The 22,556-nt window shown below is 33.1% G+C and overlaps 1 protein-coding gene across 1 annotated transcript in view; it reads left to right on the top strand.

Moving 5' to 3' along the window:
- LOC139091778 (cell adhesion molecule Dscam2-like) overlaps window positions 1–20,877 on the top strand; it is a 63,226-nt gene extending 42,349 nt beyond the window's left edge. The window contains exons 11-18 of the mRNA XM_070641988.1: window positions 7,924–8,292; window positions 13,059–14,590; window positions 14,650–15,796; window positions 15,865–16,014; window positions 17,593–18,102; window positions 18,174–18,245; window positions 18,510–18,612; window positions 20,169–20,877. Coding sequence (XP_070498089.1) covers window positions 7,924–8,292; window positions 13,059–14,590; window positions 14,650–15,796; window positions 15,865–16,014; window positions 17,593–18,102; window positions 18,174–18,245; window positions 18,510–18,612; window positions 20,169–20,760 — 4,475 coding nt within the window. The 3' untranslated portion in view covers window positions 20,761–20,877. The remainder of the gene's footprint in view (window positions 1–7,923; window positions 8,293–13,058; window positions 14,591–14,649; window positions 15,797–15,864; window positions 16,015–17,592; window positions 18,103–18,173; window positions 18,246–18,509; window positions 18,613–20,168) is intronic.
- The last annotated feature ends 1,679 nt before the right edge of the window (window positions 20,878–22,556 follow it).

Raw genomic sequence — 22,556 nt, 5'->3', positions numbered from 1 at the left:
AATATGATATCCAAGTGGACAAATCGATACAACTCCAATTCGCTAAAATTTTTGTCCATTCGAGACAAATTCAAGGACATTACTGAGGTTGTATTTGTAGACTAGTCGTTTTCAGAGTTCAAATGATTCCAGTACCTATTCATGGATTCAATAGACTCAAAAATCTCAGTATCTCAAATTCCAACTCTGCCTAAAAATCTCCGTAAATTCCTTTTTGTGTTCATAAAATGTCAGAAAAATGTCCCTTCTTCCTAGATTCATTTTCGTCCAAACTTTTGCCTTTTGCACTTACAAATATTAACCTCTGTTGATATTTTTGACATTTTTCTCTCTTCCTTTATGGATACAAAGTAAGTCAGTTTATATACCAAAACAATTATGACATAGAGAATGAGAGAAGAAGTCAAGTCAAAAATTCCATGCTGAATGTGGCATTTTTCTACTGTAAATAGCTGTCAAATTTTGTGATACGAACTGGAAAGAAAAAATACAAAGGCAAGAATTTCTCTTTAACTGTAGCTGTAGCTAAAGGAACTGTATTTAAGTTCCATTCTACATCATTTCACTCAGAAATTTTCTTCGACACGGGTTTTCGTCATCGATAAGATTTTCTTTCCTTATTCCTATGAATATTGTATTTCGGTATTCATGCCATTACTTACTTCCTTGTGATACTGCAAATGACATGACACATCAATATGAGTAGAACAGAAAATTGAATAATATAAAGTTAAATATCAATGCATAGCAGTCACTTTTCGATTATGAGGTTTTTTATTCTGCTGATATTAACATTATATTGAACAAGAAATGAGTGATACTGACAAGCTTCATTTCTCTCTCCCACCCATGAATTATTTAAATAAATGAAAACAATATTCACATATACAATATGATGCTCATGTTATGTACGAGACTGTTGTAAGGATATTCCATTGGGTGGTTACTGTTTTAAAAAAAATTTGTGACATGCAGTTGGCAGTTAAATGAAATGAGCTGGAATTTTTTTTTTGTGGTTCGGTGTTATTTTGATGAAGGAAAATAATTTTCTTGTGAATGAATTTGAAGCTTTTTCGCAATGGTTTTTACTTCTGATTGAGCTTTAGATTGAGTTTGGACGGAAAATTTTTAAATCCCGAGAAGCACTGATTGAGTGGCATTCAGATGTCAATTTCTAAGGCCCTAACGTAGTGTCACTCAATTAAATGATGTATTCTTCCATAAGTATCCCGAGTGTTCAAAGAGCGTGACCTCAACACTGAGCACGTTTCTGAGCATGTTCAAAATGTGCTCTGAGCACGTTATTGAAAGATTTTCAAAACGGTCAAGTAGTTGTCATCAGATTTTGTGTGGAAAATAATGCTCAGAGATACTTACTTACTTACTTACTTACTTACTTACTTACTTACTGAAACCATGCTCCGACGTGGAGCCTAGGTTTCTACAAAAGACTTTCCATCTGTCTCTGTTGCTGGCCTTATCAATGCTCAGAGGTATAACTTCCAAACAGCTAACACTGTCACTTAAGTGCATTGACTGATTCGGGTTATTAGAAAAAATGGCAGGATATGTTCGACCGATTGCCAAAATTGGCGATTAGCAACTTAATCAAGTTGCATGAAATTCACTTGTTTCGAGAAATTTTATCTTATGTACATTCAAGATGGGGCGAGTACGATTCCCAAAAAGAATATTTTACACATGCATTAAGTGAGTCGCAAATACTCGGTCGGTGGCGTAGTGGCTTCGTTCTTCGGGACTTAATTATTGCACACTAATCCAGCGATCTTGGGTTCGAAACTCGGCAGGAGAAATTTTCATTTTGTCGAGTCATATGTAGTAACTTATGTAACAATATGTAGCCTTCTTTGTAAACTTCAGACAGTAATACCATCAAAATTTTGGATCTGATGCCAAAATAAGCTATAAGTCTACAGAGTGCATAGGCATGATGCACCTTCATTCGTTAATCGGATTAGTCCCAAAACAACAATTTGGATCTCAATGATCTGAATAGCTAAATCCTTTTTGAGGATTCGAGAATGGTTCCAAAAAAGTAGAGTACATATCAACTTGTCACTACTTACACATGCATACGCACTTATAGATGTAAGTACGATTCAGGATGCATATCTGAAAAAATCATGCATGTCGAATCCTTCAAAACGTTCAATTTAGCATGAATTTGATATTCTATGGAGCATATCTTATCAAAATGTATGCATAATAACATTTTCCATATTCCAACATCGTTGATCATGCTTGAATCGGAATTTAACACATTCAATCGCACGTTCATACTTCACTATTCAATAAAGCATTTTGCCAATAATTGACTCAAAAAATTCTTCACTGATTACAACTTTATATAGCGTCTGTAAAAATGATGTACAGAGTAATTTACAGGAAATTTAGTTCCAATATATAGAAAGAGAGAGAATGTTAAGAATCTTTAGAGAAATAAAACTGAAGTCTGACATTTTATGGTTCAAATTTCCATTTTAATAAAATTGAACTCAATATCAATTTTCAATCTACATCGATGGGATTCTGATTGAGATTCAGAAACAGCACCCGTAAATTTATTATCCAACAAAAAAAAAAATACTGAAAGTCTTACTGATGAATGTTTGGGGATTATATTGTTACCATTGTTGCTATACTTACTACTCGTACTGTATTCAAAATTTACTTTTTCTCATCAAACAAATTGAAATTTTATGATGCAGAAATGAAGTAATTTTTCACTTCTTTTTTCCTTTTTTCTTGTTCACTTTTTTCTTTTTTCACACCGCAACTTGCACCCCAAAAAAATATATATATATAAACCGCACTGGCACTGGCACTGGTCTTATTTATAAAAAATTCACCGCATAAAATATCATTTAATTATGTAATCTGCACTAAATGTTGTTTAAATGTGTTGTTTATTGCCATTTTTGTGTTTCTACCATTGCCTGCTCTACTTACACTTTTTATATCCATCTACATGATATGATGCACAGTTCCACCAAAGATATCACATTTTGAATTTTCAAAGGAACTAAATGTTGGAGACAGAACGAGTATACAATGTGTTGCTGGAACTGGAGATCTACCATTAGTATTCACCTGGCTTAAAGATAATGTGCCCATAAAGCAATCAGGAACAGGAGGTGCAAATGACAATATTAATGGCGATTCACGTTACAATAGCGATAAACGTCTTAATAATAAGGACGGCAGTGATGACAATAATTCAATCATGATAAGACAAAATGATGAGTTTACTAGTGCATTAAGTATTAACAGTATTCGGCAGTCTCATGCTGGTCAATATACGTGTCGGGTCCAGAATGATGCAGCAGTCGTTCAATACGCTGCCATATTAAAAGTCAATGGTATAAACAAACAGCGAATATCTTTTTTTTTTACGTTTAGAAACCTTCTCAGCATGCTGTTGATTATTTTTTATAAGCGTATGTAAGCTCACTGTGTAAGCACTTGTAGGATGTGCTTTTCATTTTATTATTTTTGTCTTCTTTTAAACAATTTTTTTGCGCTTGTTTTAGCAGTCATTCTCAAACATGAATAACAATAATAATTCTGTGTACAAATTTTTAGAACACGAGTTTATTTTAAATGAATTTTTTTTGTGGATGTGTGGATGTGCATGCATTATTAAATTTCCTAGCTAGTTTGTTATTTTTATAAAAATTCTACCACAAGTTCAACAGCTGAAAATTATATAAAATTGAGTTTGCCTTAACGCAGGTTATTGTCTGCATTTTTCCAAGAAATATTGTGTGATGCTGTTGGATGTAACACATTTTTCCATAACTATATACATTTTCTGGTGCTGAAAATGCTGATGCTTACAATATATTTTCCAATTATTCATTTATAAAATGTTGTTAGTACCACTAAACTAGATTATACCATACTAGGTGATAATATGGATATAATGGGGTGTAGCCAGAAATTTATGGCAGTGATGTAAGGGGTTTCCAATATTTTCAAAACAATTTTGCTGTCGAGAAGGATTTTGACACATAAAACCCGAGCGACACGAATGTCTCATCATGACTATATTAAAGCTTTGTCAGGAACACAATTAATTATGTCAATTATAGTCCAGGTTCATCTGGAAGTCATACGGATATGAACTTGATTTGTCATTTTCAAGCGACAGTCTTTTGAGCTCTACATGGAAGCAGCTTCCGTTTGGTGTTGACAAAGAGCTTTAGTGGTGTATATTACTCCTTTCCTTTGTTAACTCCGAGCATCATAACGAAGAAGGAAGATTTGAGCGTAGTCTAAATGGACTCCGAACTCTGTGTGGATTCCAAATAACAACTTAATGAAGCTTTTTGTAGTGCGAGCTATAAATGTGACAGTAATGGAGTCTTTATATATTAATGAGCCTTATCAATTGTGTCACTCAGGTACCATTTTCTGACTATGTCCTTATAGCCTAAGCAGACGTTCTTCGTTGGTTAGCGTTAGTTAGTGCTTTACATTCAGCGTCAAATGTTAAAGTTTTAAAAGTATTTTGTCTTAAACATAAAACTGACTAACAAGTGCCATAAATGGCACCCATATGGTTGGCACATGGAGGCGACTTCCATTTGTGTTGATAAATGATATTTAATGAAGCTTATAAAACTCCATGGCAGAATCTATGAATCTTTGATTCTGCGACTAACTCGCATACTGACTCAATTCTCCATTCTGCAGCCATTTCACAGCCATACGGAGTTTATATTTCAATTGAAATCCTCCTCAAGCTTTGAGTCACTCAGGCTCATCTAGAATCCCACATGAAGCATCTGCACTAGTTCACTATTAATCATATAAATAAATATACATATTCCGAATATGTTTAAAGAGATATAAATAAATCACTTGATGCTCATGCATCACTATAAATTTTCCGTTTCCATGACAAATCCAACTCAATTAATTAATGTATTATACAGATAAATAATCGTGTATGGATAAATTATTACAAAGCTTTTCTTAATTAACTTTAATTGATTAAAGATTCTCAAAAGTTTTAGGCATGTTCTGATGACAAAAAAGCTTATTGAAAAAGTTTTGTGGCCTCAATTTTGAATTAAATTTTCTATACAATTGAATTTTGGCAAAGGTTTGAAATGAGGCAGCATGATTGAGAAACAAAGCGCTTATTGAACGACCGTTGTCAATAGCATGGTGTGCCATAGAAGAGGCAAGAGTAAAAAAAGTCCATTACATAAATTATACACACATATCGCACTTAGTTATGATTATGATTGGAAATCACCAACAAGGATAATTAATCATGAAAATTAATATTACACAGATGTGGTTTCCAATCAAATCCAATATTGAGCATGATCAAAGTAAACCCAAACCGCCATGTTTTATGAAAAATAAAGGCATAGAATACATGCCAATCGGGGAATATAATGTAGGTAAGCATTTTATAATAATTTTCACATAATCTATGTGTGTTAATTAAAAAAATGGTATTGAAAAATTATATGCTCGATTATCACATCAGCTCAGATGAACGTATAATGCTCAAAAAGAGAATAAATTAAATATATATATATATAAAAAAATGCAATGTGAGTATCAGCAATATGAGATAGGGTGTACAATGAATTGCATTGTGCGGTTAAAAATCAAAACCCAGTCATTTTCGGTACCCCCCTTTACAATATATAGTACATAGTATGTATGAAGCAGTTTAAGCTTCGGTGATATGAACGTGTGTATATATGCATCTATGTATGTTGTTGGTGTTATATGTGACATTAAAATTACATTCTACGGTGAAACAGCAACAGCAGCACACAAACACATAAATCATGAATAATCCCGTACGAACATCCTGATTCACATTCATTTTATTCTTCCTGCATACCATTCCAATGATGAAAATATGAATATGATATTCGAAATTTTATTTCATATGTGGAATGAGCCTATATATTTTTTTGAATAGTTGTATATAAGCTTTACGTAATGATAATAGTAATTAAAAAAGCTAAAATCGTGATAATATCAATGCCATAAGCTAATATGCAGCTTTTCATTTTTGATCACGTAGAAAAAATTATTTCCTCATTTATTATTTTTTGATTGCATATTATGGAGGTCAAAATATCCTCCATATCACCCACATCTACCCGCTTCCCCAATTATGAAATTCTTCTCTGTGTGAAAACATTTTTAATGTGCACTTATGTACCATATGTGAACTGATTCTCATCTTTTTTTTGTTGCATGCATGTTATATTATCATTATATGAATACATACAATTAACTACCATTTTAATGCAATTTAAAATCTCATAATGTAATTTTTTTAAACGCAACTATTGAACGTACGTAATGTGGCTAAGATTATCATTAATGAAAAATAATTAAAGTTAACTCCGAACATTTTGTGTGGTGGTGGTGGTGGTCATTACATGAATTATATTTTTAATCGAAAAAACTAATTTATAATCTGGGGTTTTTTGGAAAATTATAATAACTTGAAGGGATGAGAACCAGTGGATTTTATTTCTTTGTTAAAAAATTATGATGGTGTTTGTAATCCGAACAGATAAAGTACATGCTTATGAGTATGCTTACATATTGAAATGTATCCGGCGACGACGTGGCAGTATACATGTCGTCAACATATATGTGCCGAAAGGACAAAATTGAGAACCCTTAAATCATATTGATTGAGTATATTCAGGAGGATGCTCATTAAATTGACTTAAATGCGCTAATAGTTCGTCTAACCCATCAATCGATTGAGTATTTTAATTTGATGTTTTAAAGCATTTACATGCAAAGCTAGTCCTCAAAAAGCATACAGCGTAGAAATGGCTCCAAGCTTGATTGATTCTAGTCCGAGGCCTGATTTTAGCAAGATTTTAGCGAATCAGGTCTGGGGCTAAGGTCACACTTGCTTGGTAACGGCTTTTCGACAATTTCTAAGCCGTGCCTTTTTGGAGTAAACTATTGAATTTCAAGAATTATAATTTAAGGTTAGAAATAAATCTTACCTGATTTTAATAGCTGATTTCCTTATCAAATTAAAAGACTTTAGATTTCGTAAACAAATCAACGTGACGAATGATTCGGGAATTACTTTAGAACATTTCTTCAAATAAAGCACTATAAAATCTAATGTAGATATAACCTCAAATTGACTCGTGGACTTGTAATTTTATACTTTCCATGCGGATCAAAAACTACGTTTGACCCAAACTGTGTTCAAAAACCAAAAACACAACATCCGTTAATTAATTGGGAACCATTCATTTATTACGTAACGCGTAAGATCGATTTTTTGATTTTCATCTCTTTTTTGTGACAAAATCTACTATTTGTCCCGTATTGTAATTTTCTTTTTTAGGCTTTGCAAAACTCAAGACCCACTCCCCCCACCCCCCCAAACACGTTCAGTAATAAGTGAACATCCTCCTGTAAAGCCACAAAATTTAAAATTTACGTCCATTGGAGGATTCTCATTCCTTCCCACTTTTTTGGTTAAACCTTATAAGCAGATGATCCCTTACTTTGATTGATCAGTTTTTATCCCATAATTAGCTATTTATTGAGAGTTAATCAACTAAAAATTGCCAAAAGCTTTTACTCAAATCCCTTTTTATAATTAGGAACATCGACGGATTATGAACTAATTGTTGTCATAATTTCATTCAGCAATAAAGTCCACTGGTATTCTCAAAAGCTTCTCTATTGTAAATGAGTAAATAAAACATCCAAAATGAGAGTAGGATTATTATGGATGTATTAAAATTAGATCACGATTCATTGTTCTCAATATGAAATATGAATAGCTGATTAATCAATTGATTTCTCATATTTTGGATATAAATCCTTTATTTACTTTATGATTATACAAATCCGTATGAATATTATGTTTTTATATCACAGTTCCTCCACGTATTACACCATTCAATTTTGGTGATGACATTCAAGAAGGTATGAGAGTTCAAGCAATGTGTACGAGTACTCAAGGAGATCAACCATTCAATATAACGTGGTATCGAGATGGTAAACCACTCAGAATTGGAGAACAAATCGATCCAATATCATCATCATCGTCATCATCATCTTTTGCTACTTTTAACTCAATCCATCGACAACAATTTGATGAACGAACAATTGAAATCAATACCATACAAGCATTTTCAAGTATTCTTACGATTCATAACATAACGTCACAGCATAATGGAAATTATACATGTCAGATATCAAATACAGCCGCAAGTGTGGATTTTACTACTGTATTATCAGTATCTGGTAAATAATTGATGAGGATTTCATCTTTTTTTTTTTTGTTTTAATGTCAAGCACTCACAAAACCTTCACGTTATGTACTTTTTAAAAACAGTTCTTAACCACACTTTTTAAGCACATTTTTGCACAGCCTGTAAGTAATATTAAACAATTTTCTACGATAAGATCTCGTCATGGATAAATGATAATTTTGATGATGGAATGGAATTACTGAAGATTTTCTGATTAATTATATTGTTGATTAATTAATAACTGCTGAAACTTTATCATGAACATAAATGAGCTAAGTTGTGCTTTGAGGTTATTAGTTTGATGATCTGTCTTTCTATTAATCATGAATCAATGCTTTGAATTTCTATTAATTGGGTGAGGGATATAAGGGAGTGAAGTGGCAGATTGGTTTACTACTTCGGTGCCTAATTATTACAATACCGACTCTGTGATACAATACCGCCTCTAGGCTCGAGACTCGGAATGACAAATTGTTCAATTGTCCATATTCAAATCATATATACTAAAAACGTGACCGCTACAGAACAATCAGAGACGTATCTGATTCCGCCAGGATTTCTGAATTTTAATTTTTCGAATAAAAAGTTCAAACCCCCCTAAATTAAAGCAACTCCCATTTCGGATCAATAAATACACAGATATTGTTATACGAAGCATACTCGACCATCCAAAGGTATACAATACTTTGTATCCTGTATGAGAATATTCAAATATCTGCATTTAAAGAGTTCCTTAATTTTCTAAAGAAAAATAAACTCCATTTCTTAAATATCAGACGTGATAAGTGAATGACTTTTTCTTTTCATACAATTTAGATTTCACGAACTATTCAAAACGTTTTTTTGCTTCCATACCTGCTTTGTTTTAACGATGATGCACTTAAAATAATTACACAAAAAAACGGAACTCAAGCCTCCTTCCATTTTAATGAGTGTAGCTTTACTGATTTAAAAAAAATTTCTTCCTTATAGAACATTGCTTCCAAGATGTAGGAACTTTGAGGTGTTCGTTGATTTTAAAGCAGTTATGGCATTTATAGTAAAGTTTAGAATCCTTTTAACAAATATGAACGAAAGCATTTAGAGCTACACCTGTTAGGAGCTTTCTATTCAGCACTTGAGACGAAACTTAAAAAAACTTATAATTTTACACCTCTTGACTCACATCTAACGTTCTTTTTTCATACAAATAATTATAGAAATATTCTATGATAGTCAGCGAGGCTTTTGTGAGCAAAATTTTCATGACTTTTAATGGTTAGCAAGGCATAAAATGATATTTCAGAATGAGATTCATAAGAGTCATATCAAATTATGGAAATTGTAGACCGAAACTTTCATATATTATGATTTTGGAGAGTCTTAAAATTTAAAGGCTTGATTTCATTAAAGGTTCATTTTTAGATGCAGTTTAGATAAAGCAGTGCTTTTTTGTAACTTATAAAATCAATCCAATTTTTGATGATTTATACGTTCTTGTTTACTTAGTTACATACTTACTTGGCTGGGGCAGACGTTGGGTTCGATTGTCTCGCAAGGAGAACGTCTAAAGTCGACTCTATCCTTCGAGAACGTCTGTCAGTTCAGAAAGTTTAGACTTTAGCATCCTTTTCTACACTTCCTATCCAGGAATTCTTTAGTCTTTCTCAAGAATTGCCTTTACCAAAAGCAAATCAAGCAAGTTTTTGACTTTCTCAAAGGCACTTTTGATTTGTTCAAAATAAAGGTCATTTTCAGTTTAATTTAAATGTCTACAACTGAATCTAGTAAGAATTAATGTGATAGAATCAAAGCACAATTTTGACACAATCCTCAAAATCAACGAAGAAGGCTCAAAAAAGCCTTAAAAAAGCTCAAATAATAATTTTAAATCTCTTGAAAGTTAAGCATAGTATATCCCATTAAATTATTTATGACAGATTCCCATCTTACCGACCATCACAATGGAATACATTTATTATATAAAGGAATAATAAAAACACCATTTATGTCCGTAAATTTTCACAGAAGGACAAGTAATTGCTGTCAAAAAATGTATAAGAAGAAAGAAAAAAACCATTAAAGCAAAAAGCAATTTTTTATGCTTTCAAGCATACTGTAAATAACGAATGCAGAAAATAAAATTACTATGACGATGAAAAATGAAAGATTTTTTTTTATATCCATGAAAGATTTCGACATTCCATTCCATTCCGAAAGAGAAAAGGAGAAAAAATCTTCAAATAACTGAAAAAAAAGTAAATTTTCATTCACATTTTTTTATATATGCACAGTTTTTTTTATCATTGCACATACTGTATCTATATGTATGTGAGAATTGCACTTGAAAGTGAAGCACATCTAGTGAGATATCGTTGGAATTTCGACGAACAATTTATGTTTCAGCAATGCGAAATATAAATGAAAATGGAATTGAGATGAATGAAATTATAGCTTAAAAAATGCATATATGCTTGTTAAATGGTGTGTGCATGAGGAAAAAAAAGGAGGTTAAAATGTGACAAAAGGTATGTGAAGATGAAAAACTTTGCAAATGAAAATGGGTAATGTAACAGAAAAAAGAATGTCACAGTTTGATTTGCAACATCCAGCATTAATTTTTTAAACTGAAACTATCTTCATATCATGTTAATGTACTTTATTTACATGAACAACTCTTGTTGACACTTGCAAGGATTTCTTATTTGCGTTAAAATTTAATGAAAATACTCACTTGAACTTCTTCGAACTTAAAAGGTATCCCGAGCGACACAAATGAAGAAGGCTCCGACATGGAGCATTTAAAGCTATTTTAAAGCTTTTTTATTAACATTAAATAGAAACTGTCTCCATATGGCTAACAAATAATTGACTTATGCCATGCACGTCACCATGTGGTATCCTAATCGCTGACTTATGGCATTGACATGGAGGCGCCTTCCATTTGATTTACAGAAGCTTTAAAAACTGTTTTGTGTTTGTCAAATGAAAGCTGTCTCCGTGTATATGACATATGGATACCATTTACCAACCATGTAGATGCCATATGGAGGCGTTTTTCATTTGTTTTAGAGGACCTTTGAAAGCTCCCTTAAAATAACGAAATGAAATTTGCTGCTGTTTAGCAGCTAATCATAGGCGGTTTCCATATGGTGTTAAAAGAGCTAAAGCAGAAATTTAAAAGTTCCGTAGTGAAGCTTTCTTCATATGTGTCACTCGGAAGCATTCATTTGAGTATAGTAACAAAGTTGTTTACAGGTTTTTAGAATAAACTAGTGTTAGGATTTAAAATTGAGAAGATTCTTAATCAAAATTTAGATGAAAATCGTTTAGTTTTATTTTGGAGCAGACTTGAGCAATTTTTGTACTTGAAATAATTTCAAAGAGTTCCAACGTGACGACGTAACCTTTCAGCAATTCCGAATAAAATTTGCAGGTATTTGTGGGGAAATAGCACGGATTTCAACTTGCTCGACATTGGGGAATTTTTTAAATTTTGCAACCAGTTCCAAATACTTCTATTTTTTCATTCTCAGTAAACAAAGGATTTTCAATGGAAATGTTTTGTCTGAATTGTTCTTGGATTCCTTAAAATTTTGTTTGAAAATTGGAAACTTTTAGGGGACTTTAGAATTGTTAAGGAAAATATTAAAAATTACCTGGTATTGTTGGGGCTTGTTTTTTTCTGCTGCTAAGTTAAGGGAAGTTTTCGGCCTGCTTTCTGTAAAAATTTCTGCTAAAATAGTAGATTAATAATTAAATCAACCCAAGCAGACAAACATCGTGCTCTCAGGCTTATGGCAAGCTGAGAGCAGAGCTCAAGAGCATGTTCACCTAGTAAGTTTCAATCCTGAGCTTGAAGTCGACTATGACTTTGTACTGAAAAGTTGACTTGCGTTGATTCGACTCCATATAAAATCTGAGTCGTCTTCGAGTTCTATTTGACCCAAGTAGCCAAAAATACGTTATTAAAGTTGATGGCAAGTTAATGTCCAGTTGATAACTAGTTTCCGATCCCGGAATATGTTCTGCATAATTACAATCAGATCAAAAGTTCCTTGTTTGCCCCAAATTTGTTCTACAAAGAATTACAGGGAATTGCTTTTTATTTGAATTGCTTTACAATCTCAAACTCCCTCATAAACATGAACAAAATAAGTAAACGACTCTTGTACATAAATATCATCATGAAAATATGAAACAAGCATTTAATAAATACAGGAAAAAAAATATTTAACCGCAAAAAATATCCACAAACAAAAGCTTGAGTCTGTAAAACTTTTCATTGCGGTACTTAATTCTCTCACATCTTTCGTCAAAAAAACGTCAAAAATAAATAAAGGCATTCCTTCCCATCCTCTGTTAAAACTCATAACATCTCTGTAAAATTCATTCTTTATAACTTATCATCAACAACGTTTTAATTACATTTTCTGAGTATATGCTTACGCAAAGCTTTTTTTATATTTTGGTCCTATGCAAAACTTTTAAGCTTTTAGCAAACTCTTTTGTAGCTTCGAGTGAATGAAAAGAACAAAGAGCATAATAAAAAGGTAAAAAAAAACTTTTCGAGACCACAGAGTTTCGGAGGATTTTAGATGATGACAGATTCTAGTTTTGTGCCTGTATGTAAATTGCATGAAAACTTTTTTGTGTTTTTTGAAATGTTTTGTAGACTTTTTATGATTGTAATTCCATTGTGTTCCAATTGTCTAACCATAAAAAATAAAATTGTTCCTAATAAATTTTTCATCATTGTCACTAAAAATTTTAATTTAGTTCCACCACGATGGATAGTCGAGCCAAAAGATGAGAGTGCAATTTTGGGAACGTCACTGACAATCACATGTAGTGCTGAAGGCTTTCCAAATCCCGTCCTTCAATGGAAGCAATCGCTTGGCGAACAGTCAGGCGATTATCGGGAATTAACATATAGTGATGCCTCATCGGGTATTGAAAGCTATAGCAACGGTACATTGATGATTCATAATGTATCAAGGGAGCATGAAGGATTCTTTCTGTGTCAAGCGCACAATGGAATTGGAGCAGGATTGAGTAAATTAATACGATTGACAGTTCATGTCGGACCGCATGTTATAGTACGTAGTAAACAAGTATCGGTGCGTAGGGGTGAAAGGATTACATTACGATGTGAAGCAGATGGCGACAAGCCATTAGACATCTCATGGAGATTTAAGAATGGTCAAATTATCGGAAAATCATATGATGTACGTTATGAGATTAAAAAGAATGATATGTCAAAAGGAACAATATCGGAACTAACATTATTACAAACAGTATTGTCAGATCGTGGTGAATATACTTGCGTGGCAACAAATCAATATGGACATGACCATCAAGTTATTCATTTACAAGTACAGGAACCACCGAGTGCACCACAAAATATTCATGTAAAGGAAATCGGAAGTCGTTCTGTGACATTAATGTGGAATAATGCTGATAAATATGAAACAGTTGGATATGCTGAATCTCAGCCGGTAACACGATATATATTGCAGCATAAAGAGAGTCAAGAGGCATGGCAAGAGTATAACCAAAAAGTAATTAGTGGAGATAAGAATTCAGCACATATTGGAAATTTAAAACCATCAACAAGCTATCATTTTAGATTATTTGCTGAAAATGATTTAGGTATGAGTTTGGCAAGTGAAGCATTACATATACAAACTGACCCAGAAAATCCCGGTGGTCCACCTCTTAAAGTTAATGTCGAAGCAATTGGATCGACACAGCTTTTAGTGACATGGCGACCACCTGAACGTGATGTATGGAATGGTGAAATTTTAGGCTATGCAATTGGCTTCCATAAATCTGAAAGCATTGATCAATCGTATAATTATAGTAGAATGGGAACATCGGGTGTTGAAGGAATTCATGAATTTCGGTTGACAGGCTTAGAAAAATATACAACATATAATGTAAATGTATTAGCATTTAATGCCAAAGGCGATGGTCCACCATCAAAAGCAATTAAAATACAAACACTTGAAGATGTGCCAAGTGCACCTCCCCAAAAAGTTCACTGTTCTGGTTTAACAGCACAAAATATTCAAATTAATTGGCAACCGCCTCCAGCGAAACATATTCATGGTGAGATTCAAGGCTATAAAGTATTATACGAACCGAGTAATATCCTTAATGAGTATACAAATCGTGAGACAAAAGTTACGACATCTCTTAGTACGGTATTGCATGGCCTTCAGCCATTTACAAATTATTCTGTACAGTTGCAAGCATTTACTCGTGCGGGCGAGGGTGTTGGAAGCTCACAATTAATATGCCGAACTGAGGTGAGTTTAACTTTGTTCTTATTTCCTTGATATTCATTTACATTTATTATCTTTAAAAGGAATCAACACCGGATGCTCCAGAGAAAATTAAAGCTATAACAACAGGTGATAATTCAGTAATAATAAGTTGGTTACCGCCACGTCGTCCAAATGGAGTTTTATCTCTATTTACAATTTTCATACGTGTACTTGAGAAAGGACAGGAACAAAAAATTCTAAAATATACATTGCCAGCACAGAATCATCATTATGAAGCTAAAAATTTAAATTCACGTGAGAGTTATGAGGCATGGGTTACGGCATCAACAAAATTGGGTTCTGGACCATCAACAACGGTCGTAAAACTTTATCCGTCGTCACAAGTTCCTCCACAGATTGTTAGTTTCGGACAGATTGTTACCGTTGCATGGAAAGTAGATGTTAAATTGGCATGTATCTATGTAGGCAAACCAATGCCGTCGGCTGATTGGAGTGTAGAAAATGAACGGGCAAAGCAAAATCGTTTGGAAATTGGTGAAGACAATACGCTTACATTACGTAATGTCCAGAGATTACATGAAAGTAATTACACGTGCAATGTTCGTAATCCATCAGGGAGTGATAAAATTACATATCAATTGTTTGTTCAAGTTCCACCAGGAGCACCAAAATTACAAGGTTCAGCAAATTCACCGATATCAGCAACATTGCATTGGAATTTATTTGATACAGGCGGATCACCAATTAAAAACTATTTGCTTACATACCGTCGACATTTTGGTGAATGGCATGAGATTATAATTGATAGACGTAGTAATTCCTACACACTCGATAATCTTCAATGTGGAACGGAATATGAATTTACAATAGCTGCACTCAATAAAATTGGAAGCGGAAGTGCAAGTGACTCTTTAACAATAAAAACTGTTGGTGAAAAACCCGTTGCTCCACATATTGAGAAGTTTCTCAAAGTCAATATAACATCGGTGATGCTTGAACTTATCGAATGGCAAAATGGTGGATGTCCTATATTATATTTTACTATTGAGTATAAGAAACGTTATTCGAATGATTGGATTATTGTATCCAGTAATGTTGCATCACAAGCACGCTTTCCAATAGGAGATCTGGAACCATCGAATGTATACAACTTGAGAATACAAGCACATAATAATGCTGGTAATACCGTAGCTGAATATACATTTGAAACATTCAATATTGCCGGAGGTATGAATTTTATGATGGCACATAAAAATTACAATCTAATTTTAATACGTAATCAAATACATTTACAGTTCCAATGAACTCGATTAAAATTGGAAATGGCATGGAGTACGAGTCTAATGATTTATTCTTCAGTGATTCACATATCCTTACAGTCTCAATCATATCACTTTTCGCCATCATCTTAGCATTATTAGGATTGTGTTTCTTCTTGAAATTATGTAAGGCATATACATATATTTATTGTAGATAGATTGTAGGATGCAAAATAATTGGAAGCAATCTCAAAGATGAGATAAGGTTTCAAAGCTATTGTTTGAGCTTTTAAGTATAGTCTTTTCTTGGTAAAAATGATTGAATTTTGATGGGATCTTACCTAATATTGCAGCTTTGATAATGATAGTCTTCATTTTGTCCTCTTTCAATATGAGTCCTTGATGTCCATAACATGATAAATCTTTCATACAACCTCATGTTTTATATCCGGATTGTGAGACATAATTAATGAAGCCATATCTTTAGGATGAAAGTAACCATAACATGATTCTTGACAGAAACTGTTTCCATCTCTAGTATGCTTTTCAATACCGGCCGCTTTAGGGTGCTAACCGAAAATCCCTGTAATTTCTTGACAAAAAATCTATTTCTAGGCGTCACTCAGGTATATCCTGTCCTTTGTAATGATCATCTTTTAGCCAACATTTTGCTTGTTTAGTGCCAAATTTTGAGATTATGGCGCAACACTGTGATGTGTCACAAAACTAATTTTGAGACACTTCCTTACTTATTTCACTGCGCGTACAGATCAAGTGTAGTCAATGGTCTTCCTCAGTTTGCGCTTGAAGCCGGCTCTATCTACAAGTGTGATACTATCTCTATCGACAGCTTCAGTTTGAGACCCGCTGACTAAAAATCTCAGATTGGATTCTCTATTTTAGGGTTGTCCAAATTTTCCACGGCACTCCTAACAGTTCTCGATGCCGAGACTGAGATTGAGACTTCCCGAGTAGTCCGGGTAGTCGAACCTTAGGTAAACCTAGGTAGTAAACCTTGACCCGAATTGCTCACTACAAAAGATTCATGGCATTTCCAAAACTTTGGCGGTACATTAATGTGCTGTGGCTCACAATTTGTACACATTTTCATACTTCCTTACTTGGCGAAGGCTTGTAGGAATTCTAGGCTCACGAGAGCCGCATTTGAAGTTTTTGTCGAAAGCTTGATCTGTCTCTGCATCTGAATAACTCTCTGAATCAATTTAGAACGAGCTCTGCTCAGTTATACAAGCTTAGGTTGACCAGCCTGACATTAATGCTTAATTTTCCTTTACCAAAGCTTTCCGACTACTCATTTCTTTCTTAATATTCTGTGGCTGCACAATCTTCTCAGTATTTTCTCATATCAATTACAGTCTATGTCCAATGAAACCCATAATAGACACATAATACAGGATTAAATCTTATATTGTTAATGTAATAAAGATTGTTTCATGGAAAAGTTTTTTCTCACGATTATTTTGCTTCCACATGATATTGTGTGATATCCTAATTTAATAAAAAATATAATAATGATTTATACTCAACTTTTGCTTACTATCTAGCATTCACTTCCTTTTCATTAAATTAAGATAAAGTAGTGAATGAGAGAAGATAGAGGAAAGGAAATTTTGCGTTAATTATCAAGTTTTTCTCACTCAATCAATCTTAATTATAATTAATTACTCATTTCCATTCCAATTTTCTTTTAAACGGGATATAAACCAAAAACCCTTTTATGCTTACATCTCGAAAAATGCACAGATGGAAGAGATATTTTTGAGCATGATACGTCACGCCAACAGCAGCTTACAACGACATATCAACATGGAAAGACTACAAAGCTTTCCATTTCAGAGCATCGTGAACAGTATTATCAGACAGTAAGGAAACCATCATCACCTGGTCTTGATAGTGCACTTGAAAGAATTCCGGAATATTCAGATGATATTTATCCGTATGCGACATTTCATTTAAAGGATCAAGAGAAGAGAGACAACGCAAGTCGACAGCAAGCAGCACAGGGAATGATTTATGATTCAAGAGACGCAATGCATTTATCAAAAAAGCATAGAACGTCGAGTAGTGTAGGTGGAATGAATGCTAGTGGAACTGGTCCACGATCAAGAAAAAAGACAAAAAAATTTAATACAGAATCAGAAGAATATGATAGCTTAAATTCAGATAGTGATACTGTTAGCCGGGAGCTTGATGCGACAAGTCGAACGGAATCATCAAATTGCCTCGATGATACAGGACCTGTTAATTTTACTGGTAAGAAACGCAAAGTATATTTAATTACGTGATGTTTATCTTACTATGTTATTAATGCTTATGTCCATCAGGTCGTACTTCATTCAGCCCCGGGCCACGAAAGGAGCGATTAGCACTTCTACAACGAGCACCCGTACATCACAGTAAGTTAGTATATTTTTTTTTGCAATCTCACCCCGAAAAAATGGTAAAAGTAACAATATCAAGTGCTTATAACTGTTATTACTTCACAAGTGTCTCAATTTTTCTTCATTGCGCTACTTCTTTGTACTTTACTCAATATTATACCCAAGTATCCCATTATCAACTTCTGATTGACTTTTATTATTAAAAAAAGTTTTTACTTCTCTCACACCCATCACCGTCATCCATATTTTCTCTCTATATCTTCCCTTTTTTTAAACTAGATGTCCAATGCAACAACAAAATCGACTCAAATGTGTCGCCGGTAGAGAAACAACAAACTTCTGAAATTAGAAACTTTGGTGATAATGGAAAATTGCAAATAAGGTAAGAGAAAGAAGGAACGAAAAAGGAATTATATTCTGTTGTCATCCCTCGCGGTTACCATTCCAAAATGAAATTATTATTATTTTGAAAAGGGTATGACACCTTTTTTTTTTGGCTGCTGTTGCTGCTGCTGCGCTCAAATATGATAAATTGTTTTTAGTGTAAAATGGTTAGATATGGATGATTTATGTGCGATAGTATTTTATTATCAATTGAGATCAGGAGATTGTGAAATTAACGAGACGTACTTAATTCAGTGTTTTCTTAAGACTTTTGTGGCTGTTCTCATGAGAATTTGAAAAGGGAGAAACGCATGCTACGATGCTGTTAGGAAACAATTCATGAATAATTTGTTTTTAAATCATTAACATAAAGTAAGAATGTACGTAATACTACTTACTTGAGGTTCGTTCGTTTATTACGTAACTTGAAAAATCAACTTTTTGACCCTCCTTCTCTCTCCATAACCAATTTCTGTTTGAATTGTAACCAAACCTAAGAGCGTTCCGTAATAAGTAAACGACTCCTTTCTTCTTTGATGAAGGAGCCGTTTTAAGTGTTGATCGACAACTAGCTCTTTCTTACAAGTTCATCAAGTATAAATCAGACCTCGAAGTCCACTCGGATTTTATATTGAAAAGTCGACTCAAATCGACTCGACTCTATATAAAGTTCAAGCAAACTTCGAGCTCTGATGCAACCTTGCAGAGCTGTTTTGTCTATTAAATAGCATTCAAAAAAGCAAGATTAAACCTTACTGGACTAAATTGTTTGTCAATCTTATCAATCTTAGTTAGAGTTATTAAATTGAATCTATTGAGAACTTTTGTATGATAGATCCTCATGAGATAGTTAACATCAATCTCTTCTAAATCTAGCTCATCTAAATGAGAATGCCAATGAGTATACTTAGTGAATATGAATGATTAACCTCAGTTTTGTGGGTGTATTCATGAGCATCCTCCTTGTCTGTTCGGGAGTAAATATTTCAATCTCATGATGTCAAGAACCTAGATCCACAGCACATAAGGAAACCACACTGATCTAATTTAATACTACGTCAATTGATATTTAAAAGAGTCTTGAAGATAGACCTGATTTAAATTAACATTCTCAAAAAAAGAAACAAACTCATTTTTGTTCGTAGAAATTTCAATGACTCAAGGCTGTATATTTTTCCGTAATAAATTTCTCGCTCAATTACGAGAGAGAAAGTAAGTAAGAAGCAGTAAGGATATTAAATTTAGAAAAATATCCGTAGTCGTAGAAAAAAAAAATTTGTCGAAATTAAGTCCAAAGGCGTTCAAGTAAAAATGATGAACAAACGGAAATAACAGCAACAATAGGCTATGCCATGTAGAAATGCGAGATAAAAAAAAAAATAAAAATGCAAAAGTTTCATTTCTGGTACTTATCTTAACCGCCCCTAGCTCAAAAATACAGATGTAATAAAATATCGATATTTCAATTTGCATAAGATTTAATATTGAATTTCATCTCCGTACCTTCATAATTTTTATATTCTCTCATTTCGATTCTCAATTTCACATTTATAGCGGTCGTCATAGTATTGATTTATCGGAATCACCAACAAAATTACTGATAAAGTCACGTAATAATCCAAAATCTCATTATGGTGAATTTGGTGGTAATGGAAAATATAATGGAAACGACAGATCACCAAATAGTCATAATAGCAGTAATAGCAATCATTCATCAAAAAAATCATCGCTAGTAAATGGAAATAAATTTTATGGTGATTTTCTAACCTTAACGCCACGTCGTAATAAAATGAATGAATATTTGCAATATCAGCAACAATCACATGAGCCATATGATCATATGGCTGGACGTAAACAGCAACAGCAACAACATTTTTATCAAAATAATACTAATGATAATGATATTGACCATGCCGAGCATAGCTATTTAAATTCATTGGATACACTTAAGCTCGATGAGGATCATAATATTTTACATTCAAAATTATTTTATCAGAATGATAGTGGAAGTGGTAATGAATATGTTATAGCTAATAGTAATCAACAGAAGAAGCAACATGTTATTACAACGACAATTCCTAACAATATTGTCACACCACCAAATCAATTTAATGACTCAAACATCAATCGATTTATTAAACTTTAATGAAGAAACATAAAAAGGAAGCCAAAGAAAAAGAAGAGGAAGAAACGATTTTTCATTTAATTTTTCAAGGTTTTCACTATAAATGTTTATACATAAAAATAGAATAGTTTATTTAATTATTAACTCAGAAAAATAATAATACAAAAACATCAAAATAATTATGAATCTTAAAGTATAGGCATGTTGTAGGCTGATGACCTTTGGCTATAATCAAGATATTATTCTATTTTGAGAATAGTCAGGTTGGCAGTAGGTTGACATGTTCTCAGAATGTATAGTTTTTCTTGTATATCAATAAAATGCCTTTTTCACGCATTTTTATCCGAGCAGCACTTGACTTGCTAATTTCTCTGGCTGCACATATAGATGCTGATCTAAAGTTCTACTCAGATGGCGCCTGAATGAGTCTCTTTTTATCAATACCAATTGCATTACTGCTTTTTATCAAGAGTTTCTCTTAATGAGTTCGTTGATCACCCACGTAATATTTTGCCATTCATAAATTCAGGCTTAAAACTAATAATAGCTTCAACAGTTATTCTAACACTCGACCCACACAATACAAGCAAATTTAAGGACGTAATATAAATTTTTGGGATAATCCTTATCAACATAATTGGTTTGATTCTCAATATAATGTCCCCACATTTGAACTGTGTGGAAATCGAGACTGGTAACTTTATTTAATAATTAGATACATGGTGTTCATAGAATTAATCAAGGGTGAATTTGAAAATTCATTCGTATTTACGTGCATTCACCAGCATTTAAGGTAAATTCACGAACAAATATCCCTTGGACTTGCTTTAACTTAGCAATGCAATAAGAAGTATTTCTTAGAAATCTGTTGCCCGAACAGCACACCATGTTCGTTAAAGCATCGTTACGACGTTCATCCTGACTTCACTGTCATGAATAATTTCGACTTATTTTTCCGACGATAAATACTGTTTGTCGAATAGTTCCCAGCATGCAAAGAGTGAACTTTCAAGACTCAGTCAAGAACAGAGTAAGCTGAATCACGCTCACAGCATGATCTAGTATATTTAAGGAGCAGGCTGAGACATGCTCTTTACCTGTTAGGATTGCACAGAAATTACTTCTTGGAGTCCTTTGATTTTTAATGATTCATTCCTAATCGGCACACAAGACACTTGGGCTCCATTGCTGTCATGAGCCGATCGGAAATTTTTTGGATTTGAGAATTCAAATCATTTTTGAAGTAATACTCTAGGTCTTAAGTTATACTGATTATGTCTATCATAAATAGACAATGTATACTCACCTAAATGAGCGTTCTATTGAGTATACTTAATCAATATAATCGAGCGTGCTTCATTTTGTAAACATACTCAAGAACATGCTCCTTGTATGCTCGAGTATCAAGCTATACATCGCTACGACATCGGGTCACATAAGCCCAATCATGTCTATACTATTAAAGAATCAAAATTAATAATGCAAAAGTTTACTTCTTTTACATGAAGGAATTTAATTAAAGATTCAAATCGAACATGATGTACAATGATGTCTGTTTTCTAAAAATTCAAGCCACGACTTTTGTTTCCAATTTTCAATTTATGTGCAATAACAAAAGCAAATAAATTAAAAGCAAATAATTAGAAATCAATCTAATTTTGAAGATTCAAATGAAATCACAACAGCACCTGCAACCCCACTCGATTGAAAAAGAGTCTCATTTTTCATTTAATATCGATTTTCAAAATGACATAATGTGGGAGATAAACCATAAACACACACACATGTCTTAGAATTGACTATATTCAATTTTGACC

Source organism: Chironomus tepperi, unplaced genomic scaffold, assembly GCF_022539635.2.
Source record: "Chironomus tepperi strain 1889 unplaced genomic scaffold, CSIRO-AGI_Ctep_v1 contig_16, whole genome shotgun sequence".
NCBI lineage: Eukaryota > Metazoa > Arthropoda > Insecta > Diptera > Chironomidae > Chironomus > Chironomus tepperi.
Note: the sequence above shows the minus strand (reverse complement) of the source record. Positions and strands in the feature narration are given on the sequence as shown.